At 38.3% G+C, this 19,888-nt stretch overlaps 2 protein-coding genes across 3 annotated transcripts in view; both read right to left on the reverse strand.

Moving 5' to 3' along the window:
- Window positions 1-6,970, reverse strand: part of aatf (apoptosis antagonizing transcription factor) — a 106,309-nt gene extending 99,339 nt beyond the window's left edge. For both annotated transcript variants that reach the window (XR_011883132.1, XM_072243195.1), the window contains exon 1: window positions 6,860-6,970. Coding sequence is in view for 1 of the 2 variants with exons in the window: in XM_072243195.1 (XP_072099296.1) it covers window positions 6,860-6,944 (85 nt within the window). In the remaining variant the exon portion in view is untranslated. The remainder of the gene's footprint in view (window positions 1-6,859) is intronic.
- A 2,023-nt stretch (window positions 6,971-8,993) lies between these two features.
- LOC140187517 (LIM/homeobox protein Lhx1-like) lies at window positions 8,994-19,877 on the reverse strand. The gene is made up of 5 exons (XM_072242871.1): window positions 19,118-19,877; window positions 16,764-16,987; window positions 15,769-16,046; window positions 13,661-13,826; window positions 8,994-10,354 (listed from the first exon to the last, which is right to left on the reverse strand). The coding sequence occupies exons 1-5, from the start codon at window positions 19,285-19,287 to the stop codon at window positions 9,960-9,962; spliced, it is 1,233 nt and encodes a 410-aa protein (XP_072098972.1). The 5' UTR covers window positions 19,288-19,877; the 3' UTR covers window positions 8,994-9,959.
- Window positions 19,878-19,888: the final 11 nt, after the last annotated feature.

The raw sequence follows: 19,888 nt of genomic DNA on the forward strand, positions 1-19,888 counted from the left end.
CTCCTTATCCAAATCTCTCCAGAGAATTTGGTCCACCATCATGAAAATCACATTAGTGGAAATTACAGTTAGAAATTATGACCTGGCACAGCCCCAACTGTCCTATATTTTATTATATATTGAAGCTAGCTTAATTCTTTTAGCTCTGAGATCCACTGGTACTATAAATATCATAAAATATGCAACCAGAAGCACGTGGCTTCAATGCCAAGCAGAAATAGACTTTCCAGCTTTAACTCATCTCAGATTTAATTTAGAAATGCTTTGATCAACTGAAGAATGCCAATGAATCAGGCGACTCTGGGTAAAATGCAAGAACTCTGGTAAATCTAATTTTTTTTTTAAACTCTCCAGTGAATTGAGAGAGAGTGTCACCGTGGGAAGTGACATTGTTCAGCTGGGACATAAGCAAAGTATGCCCTCTCAGCTAGGCGGAGGAGATGCAATCATGCCCCTGGAAGAAAAGCCAGGAGGGTCTCTCAGCACCTTTAGCAAACTAAAACTTTCAACCAAATCTGTTTAATTGGACGTCATTTTCACCCTTGTAAGAGGCCTTGCTGTACGTATATTTTCCGCTTTGTCTCCTAACATTGCAACATAAATAAATCAGCTCCAAACACTGTGGATGACCTGGGACTTGATGGCAGTTATAGAAGAAAGTTATTTTTATTCCTTCATTTTGTCACATATAGAAAAATATAGAAAATTGAACTTTAACTCAAATAGAAAATTCTGAATTAAAAGAAAATGAACTGTATTTATCTGCATATTGATAAAATTAGAGAGAAATTAAGGTCAAATAAATGTAAAATTCTGCACAACTGGTAGGATTTAACTGCAAACAATCATTTGCATATCTTACTATACTATATTGCACCAAAGCACAAACTAATTCATCATCAAGACTGATAAAGCTGTATTTCTAAGCAAATGAAACAAATAATTCAACTATTCCTATTAAAGGAAAGACTGGATATTTTCTTTCACAAACTATAGATATGTCTAAGAGCTTTTCCGCTGATATTGTTTCCTTCTGATGTATATGCAGCACCTAGTTTTAAAAAGCTTGGTTCTACAAACAACAATGAGATTGATAATCAATTGATCTATCCCGTCGAGAGGGAAATGATAAGAGTTCAGAAAGATTTTTGTAGTCCTATTTGAAAAATGATTAGGTCTAATGTTCACTTGGACTAAGGCTTAACATCAAAAGAATACTAGAACACAAGTAAATCAGGAACTGTAGTAAACGACTGAGCACCTCTAGCCTGCCCCACTGTTTAATGTTTGTAGCTGATCTATGCTGGCCTCAACTTCTCTTCTATGCCAGTACCCAAACACAATTCTTTAACATTTCAAATATATCTAATTATCTAGCCTTTACTACTCCCTCCCGATAGAATTTTTATACACCTCAGTTTTAGCAACATCCCCTTGTTCGTAACTGTCACAACATTCATGAAAATATCTTAATATTATACCTTATCAGGTCCCTTAGCATTTTATATGTTTGAATAAGGTCACTCCCCCCCCACAAACTCCAATGAATACAGGCTCAAAATCTGGCCTCTTGATATTTTGTCTCAAAATACAGACACCTCCAAAAATGCAGCACTATTAAGGCCTCGTCATAAGGTGTCAAAAGTAATTTCTGTATTGAATCCTTGATATGACAGCCTGAACCCAGAGAAAAGGGCACCCTAAAATAATGAAAAGTGGTGTGTTATGTACATGATTTGGTTAAATGCTGAACATCTGAAATCTAATTTGTAACTAAAGGATAGCACAGTAGCACAGCAGTTAGCATAACGCTGTTACAGCGCCAGATATCCGGGTTCAATTCCGCAGCTGCAAGGTGTTTGCACATTCCCCCTGTGACTGCACGGGTTTCATCCGGATGCTCCGGTTTCTCTGGAATGCACCCTCGTGTTCTGAAGGAAGTAGCTGTGGAGATTGCAGAGGCATTAGCGATGATCTTTCAAAAGTCGATAGATTCTGGCATGGTTCCGGAAGACTGGAAGATTGCAAATGTCACTCCGCTATTTAAGAAGGGGGCAAGGAAGCAAAAAGGAAATTATAGACCTGTTAGTTTGACGTCGGTGGTTGGGAAGTTGTTGGAGTCGATTGTCAAGGATGAGGTTACAGAGTACCTGGAGGCATATGACAAGATAGGCAGAACTCAGCATGGATTCCTTAAAGGAAAATCCTGCCTGACAAACCTATTACAATTTTTTGAGGAAATTACCAGTAGGCTAGACAAGGGAGATGCAGTGGATGTTGTATATTTGGATTTTCAGAAGGCCTTTGACAAGGTGCCACACATGAGGCTTCTTAACAAGATAAGAGCCCATGGAATTACAGGAAAGTTACATACATGGATAGAGTGTTGGCTGATTGGTAGGAAACAGAGAGTGGGAATAAAGGGATCCTATTCTGGTTGGCTGCCGGTTACCAGTGGTGTTCCACAGGGATCAGTGTTGGGGCCGCTTCTTCTTACATTGTACATCAATGATTTGGATTATGGAATAGATGGCTTTGTGGCTAAGTTTGCTGACGATACGAAGATAGGTGGAGGGGCCGGTAGTGCTGAGGAAACGGAGAGTCTGCAGAGAGACTTGGATAGATTGGAAGAATGGGCAGAGAAGTGGCAAATAAAGTACAATGTTGGAAAGTATATGGTTATGCACTTTGGCAGAAAAAATAAACCAGCAGACTATTATTTAAATGGGGAAAGAATTCAAAGTTCTGAGATGCAACGGGACTTGGGAGTCCTCGTACAGGATTCCCTTAAAGTTAACCTCCAGGTTGAGTCAGTAGTGAAGAAGGCGAATGCAATGTTGGCATTCATTTCTAGAGGAATAGAGTATAGGAGCAGGGATGTGATGTTGAGGCTCTATAAGGCGCTGGTGAGACCTCACTTGGAGTACTGTGGGCAGTTTTGGTCTCCTTATTTAAGAAAGGATGTGCTGACGTTGGAGAGGGTACAGAGAAGACTCACTAGAATGATTCCGGGAATGAGAGCGTTAACATATGAGGAACGTTTGTCCGCTCTTGGACTGTATTCCTTGGAGTTTAGAAGAATGAGGGGAGACCTCATAGAAACATTTCGAATGTTAAAAGGCGTGGACAGAGTGTTTCCCATGATGGGGGAGTCTAGTACGAGAGGGCATGACTTCAGGATTGAAGGGCGCCCTTTCAGAACAGAAATGCGAAGAAATTTTTTTAGTCAGAGGGTGGTGAATCCATGGAATTTGTTGCCACGGGCAGCAGTGGAGGCTAAGTCATTGGGTGTATTTAAGGCAGAGATTGATAGGTATCTGAGTAGCCAGGGCATCAAAGGTTATGGTGAGAAGGCGGGGCAGTGGGACTAAATAGGATAAAATGGATCAGCTCATGACAAAATGGCAGAGCAGACTCGATGGGCCAAATGGCCTACTTCTGCTCCTTTGTCTTATGGTCTCCTCCCACATTTCAAAACCATATAGTTAGGGTTAGTGAGTTGTAGGCATGCTCTGTTAGTAGGGGGCTGACCAACACAATCCTCACTGATTTGATGCAAATGACACATTTCACTCTATGTTTTGAGGTACATGTGACAAATAAAGCTGGTCTTTAAAAAAACCTTTAAATCTGTATGGTTAGTAGCTAATACAATTAAGTTTTAGTTATACTAAAGAGAATGAATATACCAGTCAAAAGAATAAAAATAAATAAATATGTGAAATTCTGCAAATGCTGGAAATCCAAAGCAACGCACACAACATGCTGGAGGAACTCAGCAGCTCAGGCAGCATTTATCGAAGTGAATAACCAGTTGACGTTTCACGCCAAGACTTCTCAGGTCTCAAAAAAAAATTATTTATATAGAACTTTAAAATTGCCCCGAGTTAAAATCTGTGTACGAGTTTGGTTGAATGGCATTAAGATCTTGAAAAACGTGTAAAGAACTGCCACAAAGCAGAACACTAAAAATGCTGGAAATATGAAATGAAAAAAGAAAATTCTAAAAATATTCAGTAAATCAGCTGGCATCAAACAGTTAGGATTTGAAGACCAAAAATATTAACTCTATCTCTTTGTCTACTTATGCTGCCAAACTTGCTGAGTATTGTTAACTTTTTTTATTTTGTTACAAAGTCAAATGATACAGTGAAAAACAATTTTAAAGATCATTTCATTAAGATAATGATGGAACCAAACTGTTTATGTAGATGCTTTCTTTTAACAAGGTAAGCTTGGGAGTACCAAGAGTTAGTCTCAAGTTGTGAAGAGCCCAGACTAGTTTTAATCAAGTAGGACAGGGAGTAATTTTTCCTGATTCATGTGCTAAATTAACTGCTTCCTCTTTTTCAATATGACAAGTAATGAATGTTACAGAATAGTGCACAATTATATTGATAAAAAGTACTCCAATCAGCCTTTCTAGCCCCTCTCTAAACATAAGTAGAAATACCAAATTTTAAGCATATCGGAGCAAGTGAAGAGATAAAGCCGTGATGAATTTTATCTTTGCACCAATAATAAATTAGTGTTATATATTTAAGGATCAACTTGACTCCAGAGCAAGTAAAATGAGCTTTCCTGAAAAACAATCATTACACTTTGGTTTACACTGCAAAAATAATTCAGACAGATCAGTGTAGCAGGCAGTGCTGATGTCTGACAGCCTCAGTAAACCAGGTTCAATTCTGATCACCTGCAGTGCCTGTGTGCAGTTCATAAGCTCTCCCTGTGATCTCATGGGTTTCTCCCAGAGTGCTTCAGATTCCTCCAACATACCAAAAATGTGCTGGTGTCTTAAGTGGCTATTGTAAATTATTGGGTGGCCGGGTGGAGATATGTCTCTACCAAAGGAGTAAGGCGCTCCTTCCCTCCACTAGCCTGCAGGTCATACTTGGGTAAGGTGTAGCACCTGCTTAGCCCCACAACCAGGGTCACATGAAGCCACGGGGGTAGGTGGTAAATGGTCGAATGAGCAGCTGGTGGATACTATGTCCTGGTTATGTGATCGGTGACATCAGGCAGACAATTTCTGAAGAGTATTGATAGTGCCTGGGGCCGCCCGCCTTGTAGAGACACTTCCCAGAAGAAGGCAATGGCAAACCATTTCTGTAGAAAAATTTTCCAAGGACAATCATGGTCAAAGGCCATCATCACCCATATCATACATCACGGCACATAATGATGATGATTGTAAATTACATCTAACATAGGGAGGTGATCCACCCACAGAAAATCAGATTAATGGGCAAGCAAGAGCGAAGATTCTAGAAAAATACGGTTGATGGAATGGGATTTTTCTGAGAGCTGGTATAGACTCGACAGACTGAATGGCCTCAGATCACAAGGAAAGATGAAACACAAGGTATGTAGTATGAAGCAATGCCAAGGTTCAGATCATAATGGGCAAGCACCAAAAATATGTCAGAAGAAAGTCAGAAAGATGACCAGCTTTTATATTCATTGAAGCTCAATTTAAAAGTGAGTTTCCTTGCCATCTGGATCAGAACTGTTGACCCATCCAAAAATTGTTAATTACTTAGTATCCACTTTGATAATGCACCCATGAAATGTGATGAGATTTGGCTAAACCTGTTAAAAATCTAATGAATCGCATATTGAAATGAAACATGGAGGGGCAGCCACAAGAGACTGCAAACGCTGTAATCTGGAGCAACAATGTGCTGGAGGAACTCTCAGGTTGAGCAGCATCTGTGGGAAGAAATGATGATGTTTCAGCTGCATCATGATTACCCTGCATCAAGACCCAACAGATGTTTGTTGCCACAGGGAGAGTGGGCAATCCTGTATGGATAAATTGGGTGAATGATTGTTAATCCAAAATATTAATCACTTCCATCTCCTTAAACGTTTGTGACCTGTTAAATGTTTCTGACTTTCCCTCTTATTTCAAGTTTCTAACAATTGCTGTATTTTGTATATTTAAAACAGCATCTACTTTTTTTTTAACTGTTAAACATGCTCACATTTGGACCTGGTTCTCTTAATAGGTGGGATTATTCCATAGTTCTAACCTGGCAATATAAATGCTGGGTAGGAGCTGGCAGAAACACTATAGAACAACACACAAAAAGCTGGAGGAATTCAGCTGGTCAGGCAGGATATACGTTGGGAAATGGATAGTCAACATCTCAAGTCTGGACACTTTGACCCTTTATCTGGACTACCTGAACCAGAAATATCTTGTTCCTTCAGCATTTTGTACGTTGCTCCAGTCTGCAGCATCTGCTGCCTCTTGCCTCTCTGAGAGTCCAAAATCCCTGCCCTGCTGCCAAGGTTTAGCGTGTTGCTCCAGATTCAATCACTGGCAGTCACTTGCGTCAGGAACATTATGAATGTACCCAAAGCAATGCGGGCACTAAATTATGCAAAAAAGTTTGGGGAACAGTTCGGAACGAGAAAACTCACCTTTAAATGGAGCTGAACCGGATATAAAAGTTAATCAGCTTTCTGAATTCTTGTGACATAACAGTACAAAGCCTTAAGCCTATTTGAATTACCTATTCAAATCTTCCTTTCGTACTTTTCAATTAAGAACTGAATTTTGACATCTCTTCATGTATGAGTTTTCCTTCTGATGAAAGGGAGGCTGTTCAAAATTCTGTGCACGGGACTCAAGCAGGATTGAGACAATAAGCAACCTGCATTATAATAACTTGCAACCAGAAGGGAACGCAATGTAACTCAGAGCCAGAAACCTCGCACAAACGGGCTCCAGTCGCCGGCCGCCCGGACACGCCGCCGGGAACCCGAGCGACGTCCCAACCTCAATAGGCCCTCACGCACAATCTGCCCTCCAGCCAACAGATAAGCGTGCCTGAATCGCAGCCCCCGGTACCTTCATCCTCTTCGTCCTCCGGATCTTTAAAAGTCGGCAAAGGGTTTAACAACTCCTCCAACTGCTGTGCGATGGAGGCCGCCATCTTCCTCTTGCCTCTCAGCCCGAATGGAGCCTATTCAGGATGACGTATTTCCGATTGCAAAGACGACTTCCGGCTCGGGCTGACACATACTGCTCACATTGCTGTTACGACGCCCAGCTTGTTAAGATACCACTTACCGCAGTAATCTTTTGGGGGATATCCTTCCCTATAATTTTATAAATAAAAACTATAAAAATATAATAATTTTAACAATATTATAAATCAAAGTAGCGTAGCCTTAGAAAGGAGAATAGTATTTATTTTTCTAATAAAGCAAGCGAAATCGCTTTAGAATTCTTATAAAATTGTTCTGCAAGTATTTCGTCTTCATTTCTCTAATCGCTTGGGCTTCATAATGCTTTAGCTTTCCAAAGTTTTGAGGGTTTTAGCATATTTACAGTAAAAGAATGTATTAATATTCAGTTGCTGCCTAGCTGCAAGAGTTATGACCAATGAAAATATTAGCCACTATTATTTCAATTTATCCACGTGATAAATGTATTGAGAGCGAAAAATATAATATTGTACCAGTGACTCATTATTATCCAGCAAAGCATCTTATATATGAGTCCTCTGATAACACTATATTATCATAATTGATGAATAACTGGATTGAAAATTTATTGCTGCATCTTTCAATGTTATAGCTTATTATTTTAAAGCAGTTTTTAAAATACTGTAATATACCCATTTGGATTAAACAGGTGTTAAAGTATGAAATGCTATTTATGTTGTTTAATACTGTCTTGGAAATATGAAATTAGCTTTATGATAGGAAAGGTTTGCATATTATATTGGAATTCCAGTATTATGTAGAGAATAATAACATCAACATCAAGGCAAATGTGATGTATGTTGTTTGTCCAATCAGCCTGAAATCTGGCAAGAAGCAAGGAACTTGTTTGTGTTCAGATAGTATTCAAGAGGATGGAATGACAATTTGCATCTTATGTATAGGAACAGAGTACAATAAAGTACAGAAATCTCCCATCCAGAGAAGTGAAATTAACCAGAGCCTTATACATTTACCAGTGAAATTTTTTCCTTATTATGACCTTAACTTATATTGCCATCAATTATTGTTTATATGTCTAAAATCATTAATTTTGCACTAAAATTAATTTCTCATATTTTGTAGGTTTGGATGCTATATTTTAAGGAAATATTCAGAGTATATGTATATTTCTTTAATCTCAGTTTCTTACTCATTTAGACACCTATGTAATAAATTGTTCTACAGAAGCTCTGGAAAGGAGAACATAAAATTGAATTAAAAATCAACAAAGAACTTGAAAGACAATTATTCATTCTGGAGGAAAGATTAGACGTTACACTGAGTTTGTATCTTTGTGCATAAAAAAACCCACTCACATGAGCATAACACCTCTTGCATATTGCAATTATCCATTTACCAAAGATTCTTGCGTTCAAGGATTTTAAAAACTGCATTGACCAATGAGTCCCAATTCCTGCTTCCTAATCCTAGATTTCCCACTCCTTCATTTAAAATGGTGTAACGGTAAGCACTTTTTAAACTATTTACATGGAATGTTCCATATTCATATCACTAAAAGTGGAGTCAGAAAATTCTTTTATGCAAGTGTTAGTTCATAACATTAGAAACAAGGCTGGAGTTCATTATCAGGTAATAAACTCAGATAACTTAACAGCTAACAAATTTTCTTTAAAATTTAAAATTTTACGATTAGTCATTTAACCTATTCAATGTGATCTTTTAACTCAGTGGAACTGAAACAGTGAAGTTTTGCTGTAATTATTTTATCTGAAATTTTATCTCATTTTAATAAAGTACATTCCATTGACATGCCATTAGAAATTGTAGGAGTCAATTTTAATACAAAGAAGTAGAAATAATGTAGGTGTAAAGTTGACCGATGACAGTTTTGGAGGTAGTTAGTTCAGTAATGGACTGATACCTAAAAACAACCAAGGTGCTTCCAGTTCATTCTGCAAAATCACCTTGTTCATAAACAGAGCACTGACATTTAAGGACACTAAAACATCAATTTTTTTATTAAAAAGTCACAAATTTATTCAACATGTTTTTTTTTCATTTATACAGTGAATGGTCTAATATGCAACAGAGGTCACAGAAGCTTAGGCCTATCATTATGACAAAAATTGATATCATGAGGAATTCTATACTGTATAAAGAAAAAGGTAGCAGCTATAGACTGCATATTTGACCATGTAGTAAAATTGTTTAAATATTTGACCTTTCGTTTCTGTAAGACACAAAAATAAAATCCTGTATGAATCTATATGAGCATTATTAACAATATGAATGCTTCCTATGAGAGAGCTAAAAATGAGCAGAAAGTTTATTTTTAACACTCTCTTTCTGAACACTTTCTCCAGTGGATGGTGCAATGCACCTACAGTAATTGTGCTATGACTTATCTATTTGGCACCTTTCTAGTTTGTTTCTCCACTTTTGTAAACATACGCAAAAAAAAATCACTTTGTACAAGTTGGAGCCATTAACCATAACTCCAGTAATTTTTGTACATCTTTTGGAAACAAATAAAAAGGTTTGGTTACATGATGCCCGTTTGTTCAACTCGGATCAAGAGGTTCTAAAATGTTTTCTAAAACATTAAACTCCTGAATTAAATATAATACGTAAACAGTAGACTCTTTCAGTTCATTTATGAGCTTTTTGTTGTTCAGCTTTGTGTAGGTAGAGTAGTTTGCGTTGAAGTCTTGGGGGCTCCCGAACGCCTTTGTCTTGTACTTTTTGGATTCTAAAAACTCCGCTCAGAATGCCGTCCCGTTCAAAACTTGTTGCTCCACTAACTCGTTGCAACTTCCTTTTCGTTTGATGCTTTCACTTTTTAAAAAGTGTTATTTTAGTTTGTTTTGTGACGAGTTTCGTTGATGATCTTTGCCTCGTTCTTTCTGACCGGGTAGCGAACGAAACTGTCTTTGGGGTGGGATAGAGCGCAGAGCGAGACACATTGTCAATTTCAGGAATTTCCGCCAAGTCGGAAGTCGTTACCAAACGGCTGCTTCATTCATTTCCGGAGGCGGATGTGACAAATGGTTGGCGTATCCCCCATTCGTGAGAGAGAAGGACGGGCTAGGACCTGGGCCGAATACATCCGCCGCCATCGTGTGCATTGACGGTCCTGTTAACCCCGGCTCTGGGCTGGGAGAGTCCCCGTGAGAGTGAGAGATCATGTCAGTAAACCTCTGGCCGTCGCCTGGCCCCGGAAGATTGGTCGGGTGGTGGCCGGGCAGTGGATGCTCGAGTCCGCCGAGTGGGGTCGCCCCAGGCCCGGAGGAGGGCACAAAACCCAGATCCACCGGAGTCTGAGCTTGAGACGAAGGGGGACCTTGAGGAAAGAAGTCGTAATTGCTTCCAGGGCCATAATATTCAGTCTGATAATCTGTGGAAGCAAAAACAAGATCCAGTAAAGATAAATATACAACAATAGGCAATCTTAACACTTTGCAATTTCAGGACGTCAAATACAAATAAACCAAGAATAAATGCAGTAAACAGATAAATTAGACATTCTTGTTAAGTATTAACAAAGGATTGATCAAAAACAAAACCCGAGAATAAGCAAAATCATCATGATACAAAATTTCTTAAAACGTAACATGACAAACTATGAAATTTATAACTTGGCTTTGTGTTGAGATTACATTGGAAATTAAATCGCTGATTTTGATTTAACTCCTCTCCACGTTCGCTTAGTGTTGATTAGAAGCAGCTCCTAATATAATTGACCCTTGAATATACTAAATCCCAACCTAGTTAATCCGCTTCCAAGACACAGATAGGTTTACAAGTTGGATTGTAGATTAAACCACCAATAGAAAGTCTTGCACATGTACGGTATAGCCAAATTATTTCATTTCATTGTTATTCTTTGTAAGCCATTCAAATTGATCTACGGTCAACATGAAATCTGTGGCCAGGAACTCAATCTTCATCTATCTCTGGGAGCCGCAGATTCCAGTATTAAGTTCTGTGGCAAATTAAAATAAATCAGGATCAACATACAAAGGTTGCTAACTATATTAAAAATTCATTCCTATTCAATAATACCAATTATATGGGAGGTCCTTAAACAAAACATTTGCAAAATTATAGATCTTAATATTTATTGGCTTAATAATGTATTCAATTATTTCCCAGCTGCGGAACGGACATCAAGATCAGTTTATTTTTTGGGTGGGGTACATTTAATTATTTTTCCTTTTTGCTGGTTCCCCTTACTTTTTATTAACCCGAAAGCGGTTGATCAGAATCCATCTGAATTCACGGCGGAATGAGCAGAGTACAGGGGGAACAAAAAGCATGTTTTTGCTCTAATTTATGCCCTATTTGTAAATCAGATTGTCGCCTTTTTTCTCTTTCTCTCTAAAGATTTCATTTCTGTAAGTGAAATTGAAGCAGATGTGATTGCAAACAAACGCTTGGGAAACTATTCTCTGTTATTAATCCTTATCACACAGAAGGTCTCGCGCAGCAGGGTCCCACTTTTTGAATAATGCTCACTCATTTTACACAATCGCAACCGCTCTCACAAAAACACCACTCAACTAGTCATTTTAGAGCATTTCGGCAAATAACAACCTACCACGCTAGAATAGTAGCTTGAAAAATATTGTAAAATAGTTTATTATTCTGGACCGAATTTTAAATCTGCAAATAAAATCGTTAGTTGCACAATTCAGTGAAAGTGTTTTGAAAGTAGTCTTCTATCTAAATGCTCCACAGGTATTAATGTCATTTCGCATAATTTTCAAATCCTGGTATTAAAAACAATGCTTCACTTCCTAACGTCAATAATACTTCCCAAATCTTAATAAGATCCATTTATAGAAAGTTAGGACGGAGTTCGCTTAGTCCTTCAGAAAAGTGTCTTGAAATTCATCTGGATCTGCTTATCGCTTGTAAATTTTTGTTTATTTTTCAGCTACAACACTTTACATCCGACTAATTCCTTTCTCCAGTTCAGCCTGAATGCACGCTAATTTACATAAGTAAATGAAATGCTGAATATGCGTACAAATACTGGCCGCCTCCACTAAGTTAAAAGATGGATGAAAATATTGATGGACTTTAAAATCGGCCAGCAGAATTACTGAAAACTTAAGTGCGCTCATGCCCAAAGTCATTTTAATTTCAAATGTGTAGTTTCAGTGTGAGATGAGCATAGGGTGATCCTAGTCAGTGGGTCCGATTATCGCTGTGTTTAGAGTAGATTTTTTAAAATGTTCTCTTTTTTTCAGATACTTGAGAGACAAACGTACCAGCAATTAACAGCGCAGGACAATCCAATGTAAATGAAATGTATTCATCTTGCCAATAATGCATCTTTAAAGAATACATTTTTAAAAGCATGCTGTTGTTTTAAAAAAAACGAATAGATACATTATTCTTAACATTCAAAACGCAAATTTACGATTTCAATATAGATGTTTTTATTTGAGTGGGTTGAAGAAATGTGGTTGAAATATTTAATGCTTCGTGCTACGGTCTTGTTCCGAGCCTCCTACTTATGCTGTACATTCACGCCATATTAATTAACCCCATCCCCTCCCGCGTGCTTATTGTCGTTCCATGTTCTTGCCATCAAATAACAGCGAGTATGCTGTTTACAGTCTACTGGAAGCCCCACCAGCATGACGCGGAACACAGACATGGAAACTTTCTAAGCAGCAAAGTTGACAAATGTCCCAGCTGAAGGAATATGGATAGATGTTTTTCAACGTCTCTAAATATACAGTATAAATTAATAAAATTTATAACATGTTCACTCTTTGTACACTTAAAAAATTGTATAATTAATTCAGATACAAATCAGTTTCAGGCCTTATTCTATGATGCATTGCTCTGAATAGATACGTGCTATTGTAGCTCAAACAGGAGCAATTATACCATGTAAGCATTCTACTAATTCTTAAAATTAGAAAGTAAGCACATTATGTAACTTTGTGCACGGTACAAAATATGAAGAAACGGTTACTTAAGTCAAAGTAGAGAAAGGTGCAAAATATAGTATATGGCAATATAACAAGTGATGTATCTCCATTTTTTTCTAAAATAATTCTTTCATTAAAAAGCGAAGTTCTCTGACTCCATGACCTTCCCTATCACGCATGCTCTCCAAACTCTCTAATGGAAGACAAAACATACAATTAAACCCAATTTAATACTACCTAGTTTTAATAGGAACACTGGAAACCTTTAAACATTTTAAAACTAGAACGTCATTAGTAAACCAAATCCTATGGGAATATATCATTCTCCCGCACTCTGTATTTTTAAGCATATACGAACATATGCTGTGACTATTTCAGATCTTTTCTGTATATTCCCGTGGTTATCCTAAGCAGACTATTTATTGCAGACACTACTTTTGGGGCGTTCCCTTTTTCGCGGTGTAATCTTTTGCTGCCTAGCTGGTTCCGTACATGAAACTGATCTGACATTGACAAGTAGGTGGTTGAGAGAAAAGATATACTTTAGCCTTAAAATAGCACGGACAGTCTCTTCCTATAATCAGTGATTGAATAAGTCAATAATAAGTCAATAAATGGCTAACTTCATACAGTATTTCAATTGTCCGTCAATATATGACTGTAAAACTGAATTTGCAGCCTCTTTCTCGTTAAATAAGTAATCAGTTTTTAAGCACATCCTGGGGAGTGTTTAACAGAAATGAATTGGGACTTACCCCCGTAGTAATTGAAAGGGCCGTTTCCCATCATGTCAGCCCCGTCGAGGCGATCTCCCAGGGGTCTCATCCGTCTGGGGCTGCGGAAAAACGCGTGTCTACGAGCCCCTAAAGCACTCAGCTGCTTCATCCGCCTCTCCTTGGACCTCCTGTTTTGGAACCAGACCTGGGGCACAAAGCAGCCACGAGAATCCTTTTATTCCGAAAATCCTGAGTTAATATTAAACCATACTTATAATGTAAACACGAAACTTCCAATCCCGCAGTTTAGAATTAAGGGAAACCTGAAGTACATAAAAGCTTTACTTAACTACAAGGCAACATTAATCTCAAACCAGTCTTGAAACGCAGGCTGCTAATATTTACATCGTGATGTTCAAAAGGCGAAGGAAAGTCAGGAGCCTTTCCCAGAATAAAACACTGAATCGCTTTAACAACAGTTTTGCCAAATCTTTCGATAATATCGTCTCAATTCCTGACTTTTCAAAGTTCAGAGTTAAAATAATCTCAGGATGGGACATGTCACCTGAGATTCATTTCCTTGGGGGCATTCACAGTAAATACAAAGAAACACAATAGAGTCAATGTAAAACTCCACTCAAATAAAACAACCAATGGGCAAAAGGCGGCAAATCCTGTGCGAGTAACAATACTTTTAGAATGCCACACAGCGTTTGGTATATATTTTGAAGTTGAATTATAACTGGGCTTCCTTCTTACAACATAAATTCATCTACAGAATCGGGAGATATAGTGGAATAATGGCTGAACTGTCATATCTTGGGAAAAAAATTCCAGAAAGAAAGCAATTCTTAAAATAGAAAAAATGTAAACGTTTTTCGCCGCTTCACGTTGTAAATTTGTAAGTAGGCACCTATTGTTCGAATTTTAAGTTCCACAACATCATAATAAACAAACATTTAATAATCTCAACATTACATTGAAAATGAAATGAATGATTAACAGTTTGTATAAAAAATCATATAAAATTGGAAAAAATACACAAATGAAGTAAGACAAGTGAAGTGTTGTGAAACTAATTCCCGTTACTACTACCATTAAGTAGTTATTGTCCCTGGCCTGAGGCCGGTGGGCTCTTTATTTACCTCAGGTCACCAAAGTGAAGGCCTTATACTTTGGACAGCCTACTTCACAACTCTATTTATTCCATAGTTAGAACAAGTGACGACAAAGTGTCAATTTTGCACTCCCCGACTGCTGTTTTACCCCTATTGCAGTAGAAACGCGTTTCTCTCTTTGCTTCCTCTGATTTAGGGCCTGTTCCCTCTACCCAGTAGAGAGCTGGAGCTGTCGAGTACATGAAACGCTTCGCGAGTTCTTTTAAAATACAGCCCATATATTTTTTTTGGGGGGGGGGTCTTCATTCTCGCTCTTAGACTCTGGTTTGTCAGCTGCCATAAAACTTAACCCGGGTATTCCCGTCCACTTTCCCTACTATTTTATATCTCGATTCGTTCCCTAAACAGCGTCCTGCTACACATTGTTGGTGATAACCTACTGGATTATTTCTCTTGTTTCCAGCTTGACAATAGTTCGCACTGTCCTGACCACATCATTACACAACCGCACCATTTATTTGTATTTGTGTGGACCCGGCTTGACCTCTTGGGTGCAGTCTTCTGAGATCTCTCGGCTTCCCGTGTTCACTCCTAGCACATTTTACACAAATAAAGGAGTTTGTTTACCTAGCTTTCCTTATTTAGCTTCGGGTTTTTTTTTCGCGTTATATACGTTTCCCTACTGCGACGTATCCTACTGTGGCAATCCATCTTTTTTTACTAGAAACTGCTCGGAGAATTTATCCAGAACCTCAAGATGCACCCGCTGGTTGGCCGTTGATAGCACGACCTCTACCCACTTTTCACGTTTGGATGACTTCCCCCGATCGGAGCGTTCTTCATACAATTTCTCACTTTCAAAATATCTTTAGCTCCATCTCCTGCAGCACATTTCTGTTTAAACACTCAAACTGCAAGTTTTATATTGACTCTGACAATTGCACCCCCTCACGCCCTCCACATAACCCCGACCGCTAATCTGCGGTTATGTAGAAATTCGCAGCCTCGGGTTCTGGATGTCTCTCTTACCTGTATGACCCTCATGTTTAGCCCGGTTTCCTGAGCTAGCTGCTCTCGGATGTGTCTTGTGGGTTTGGGGGTGGCTGCGAATGCCGCTTTCAGAGTTTCCAGCTGTTTCGCTTTGATGGTTGTGCGGGGTCCCCGGCGCTTGGCTCCCAGGTTCTGTTCCTCGTTCTCGTTATTGGTAGTCTCTTTATCTGAAATATTGGCGATTTCTGAGTCCTTTGTGTCATCTTGTAAATGGTCTTGACAATCCGGAGATAAACTCTGATCACTACATGCCGTTACTGTACAACACACAAAATGACGCGGGATGAAGAATGTGTCACATCACGTAAATAGCCGATTTAACGATGATAATCACCGAGATTTTATTAATAATTGATATATAGCCGCTTTGGAGCGCTTTTTATTGCATTTTAACATATTAAAATGAAATATTTACCAACGCCTATATTTAAGTGATAGAATTATAAATTAACTAACAGTCCAAAATTAATCTTCCCCAAACGCATCGTTCGTTAGTTGCGGTTACATTAAAATGAAAATTGCAAAACAAAATAGCACGGGAATAAAAATTTAGGTATCTAATCCAGAACATTGGACACACAGAGTAGTGTCATTTGAAAACTACCCACACAAAAATGTACATTTAGCGACTCGCAAATGCATCAAATAACAAATGGAGTTTAAATTACCAGCAATTAACACGAGTAGGCATTGTGGGTGAAATGGATTTTAAAACCATATCGCTATGCCCGTTAACCGTTGCAATTAAAAAATACATACAATCCGAATGTCCAACCATTATGTAATACCGATTATCACCGTTCCATAAAATATTCGATTTGATAAAACACTCGAGACCAGATAGCAGTAAAGCTATGCGTTATTGATCAACATATTAGACTAAACAGTACAGGGCCGCACTGTCGCCCAGTTTCCTAATAAGCATAAATAAACATACACACACAGATATAAATACAACGAGGATTTGGCCTTACGTGACAGCGGGCCGTTTTCTTTCGAATTATTGCTGTTTAAAAAATCGTCTTTGCAAACAAATTTGTTTTCGTCGATGATGTAAAGCTCTTCTCCGGTGGAAAGTTGTTTGTTGCATATCATACAAGTAAAACAGTTCAGATGAAAGACTTTGCTCCTCGCTCTCCTCACCAGATCGCTCGGGGAGATACCCTGATAGCAGCCGGCACACTTCGTACCAAAACGACTGTAAAGCACCACAGTAGCGGGAAAATGGTCAAAGGAATTCTTAATTCTGTTTAGTACATTGGTAGTTAACTACATCATACTAATCGGGTAGAACGGAGTTAATGGTGGATAGATTATTGTTAATACTGCAGTTGTCCTGCTCCAAAGTGTGTCCAGGGGCGTACAAACGGAAGAAACGTTGCCTATATTTGTATAGATCTGCGTTATCAAGCAACCGAGACCAGGCTAAATCGGGACCGACACATCGGCGCGTGACAGATTGATCAGTGAAGTATTACATTTAGAAAATCGACTGAAAATGAGCACGGACTATTTATGAGAAGTTCCTGTCAGCAAACTGGCCAAAAGTGACAGAATGCTATCTGGGGTGGGGGGGGGGGAGCTTCACAATAAACCAGGTTGACACTATCATGTAACTCCCAGCTTCCATTTCACAATGCGGCTAATTTTCCTTCCTATTCGCATAAACTATAGCGATATAATATGCTTCGTCTCCACCCCAATTCAATATACACAACCTTTATTAAAAGCTTTTGAGGCAATTTATCTAAAATACGTTGTTCATTATGGATAAAATTCAATCGAGTCGTGGTCACAATAATGAGAGTACAGCGAAAATTAATGCACATATACGGGCAGCTAAAACATAACTTAGTCTATGTCCATTTCGACGTATATATAAAATAATTTGCCTGTTAGAATTGTGGGTATTTTCTGTTTTCCTCTTAAAATATTTCGGTGCAATGTTTTAATTTTTGTTTACTTCTTGACCAAGATAGTGTTTGACGAAATTGTATAACAGGTGACTATAAACTATTCAAGTCTGTGCAAGTTTACCGACACATTTTTTAAAGCAAGGATACGACAAACTTGTTTTATTTGAGAAAGAGCAGCAAGTGAGAAATGTGTTTTTCTTTTGTTAATACTGCAGTTGTCTTGCTTCAAGGTGCGAAGCATGCGTGTATAAACTTAAAAAATGGTATTCTACTGAAAACGACGGTTTTAAAGTATCTCATTTTCATGCTGGGTGTAAAATCCATTGGATTAATAAATGTTACGTCATTTACAGGTGACGGCAGATTGAAATGATGATGGCGTATGATCCCGGAGGAGGAAGGAGATTTCAGGAGTGCCTGATTAGAAAGGTCTTCAAACTTGACATTAAACCATTCATTAATAATAACTGAGGGGGTGGTTGGTTCAATAAATGATTCCGGTATATAAGCGATAGGTAAAGAATATTTTGCTGTCACATTAGATTGTGCAACTTGAATCAGGCTAATACTTTCAAAGGACTAGTGCTGTAATAACTTAATTAAAGGAAGTGAAATATATTACTCCAAGAGTTATTCAGCACATGCATGCCGCTTGGCTGTAAATGAAAGTCATACTGTACAAAGGTTGATAGAAATAATTGATTCAATAATAAAGAGTCAAGTAACTCAGCATGTAAACTATCATTAAATTTACTATCAAACTTGAATTGTACGTTTGGTTCATGAGTTTGGGAATTACAATTGTGCAGCTATTTGTTCAGTCTACTTAGGTTACAAAGATTTGCTCATATGTGCTTTGTCTATGGTTTCCTCTTCACACACTTATTATTCAAAAACACTTATCACATCGTTACCAAAAAAAAAGATAAAACACCAAGGATGTAGACAGAGCCGATGGATTTCCTCTTGGATTCGTTCTTATTGATCTCTGCTTTAATTTGCCTCAGCAAAAGAAAAGTGCGAGTTCTATGCTGAATACACATTTTCCGCATTACGAGATCAGCAAAGTTACAGATTGTGGTTTGAATGGATGTGTGTAAAATTTCAGCTGTCCTACCGTGCCGTGAAACAGTAAGTAGTTCTGTACAGGATTTATGATGAATATTTAAAGTTACTCTTTCTTTTCCTCGGGTAACCGAACAAAACATACTTTATAAATGTGAAAGTTATCTAACAGTACTAATTAAACTATCTATAAGACATGCATTATTTATTTTCACCAAGCACTGTTCTAGTGTCTTGTCAAACAGATAAAACAACAGCATTTCAGTCCTGGCATAATGTAAAACAAACTTGAAGCTAACGCTATATGAACACAACGTGATCCCTCAAAGCCACACTATTACACTTACCGAAAAAAGTCGTTCTTGCAGTAGAGCTTTCCTTCTCGCGAAAAACATTTTTCTGTTAAATTGCATTTGCATTCGCAGCACTGCACACACTTCACGTGCCAAGCTCGGTCCAGGACGTTTAATAGGAACCTATCAAGAATAGGCCTTTCGCACCCCGCACAGTGCACCATTGTCTTTGGATTGTTCCCAGATAATGAGATAGCTGACGGTTAGATATTTGGCTGGTAGTAATGAGGTCCTCGATCGTCCAGGAGGCTGATCCTTTAGAATGGCTGTTATTAAAGGGCGATGCTTCCAACGGATTTAAATGGCCAGCGTTCTTTCTTTTGAGGTAGCTGATATCAGTCAAAGGAAATCGAAGCAGGTGTACTCCTAAAGAAACAATCGCCCTCTTAAAGAAATTACTATAAAATAATGAAAAGCTACTCTAATCAACAAGCAACAGTGCTGTCACTCTGGAGTATTGAAGTAAATGATTTACTCCAACATGATGCAAAAGGTACAAGTGTTTAATTCAGCCGCTTGTCTCATAAGTATCTCTTAAGTTTGCTCGTATTAGCAAAATTGTAATACATATATTAAATACTCCAGAAAGCAAAGATGGGTGACAGGCCTGTGGCAAGCATTGCTTTTGATTTCATGGTTCAACTTTCCTGATCTGGAAGAGAAATATCTCCAGTCGTGTTTACTGTACAGCTATAGTAGTCGTGTGGATAAACATGCCAATCACCGCTGCTGCTGCTCTGCCCGCCGCACGCGCTCACTCGACTG

This window comes from Mobula birostris, chromosome 25 (assembly GCF_030028105.1).
Source record: "Mobula birostris isolate sMobBir1 chromosome 25, sMobBir1.hap1, whole genome shotgun sequence".
NCBI lineage: Eukaryota > Metazoa > Chordata > Chondrichthyes > Myliobatiformes > Myliobatidae > Mobula > Mobula birostris.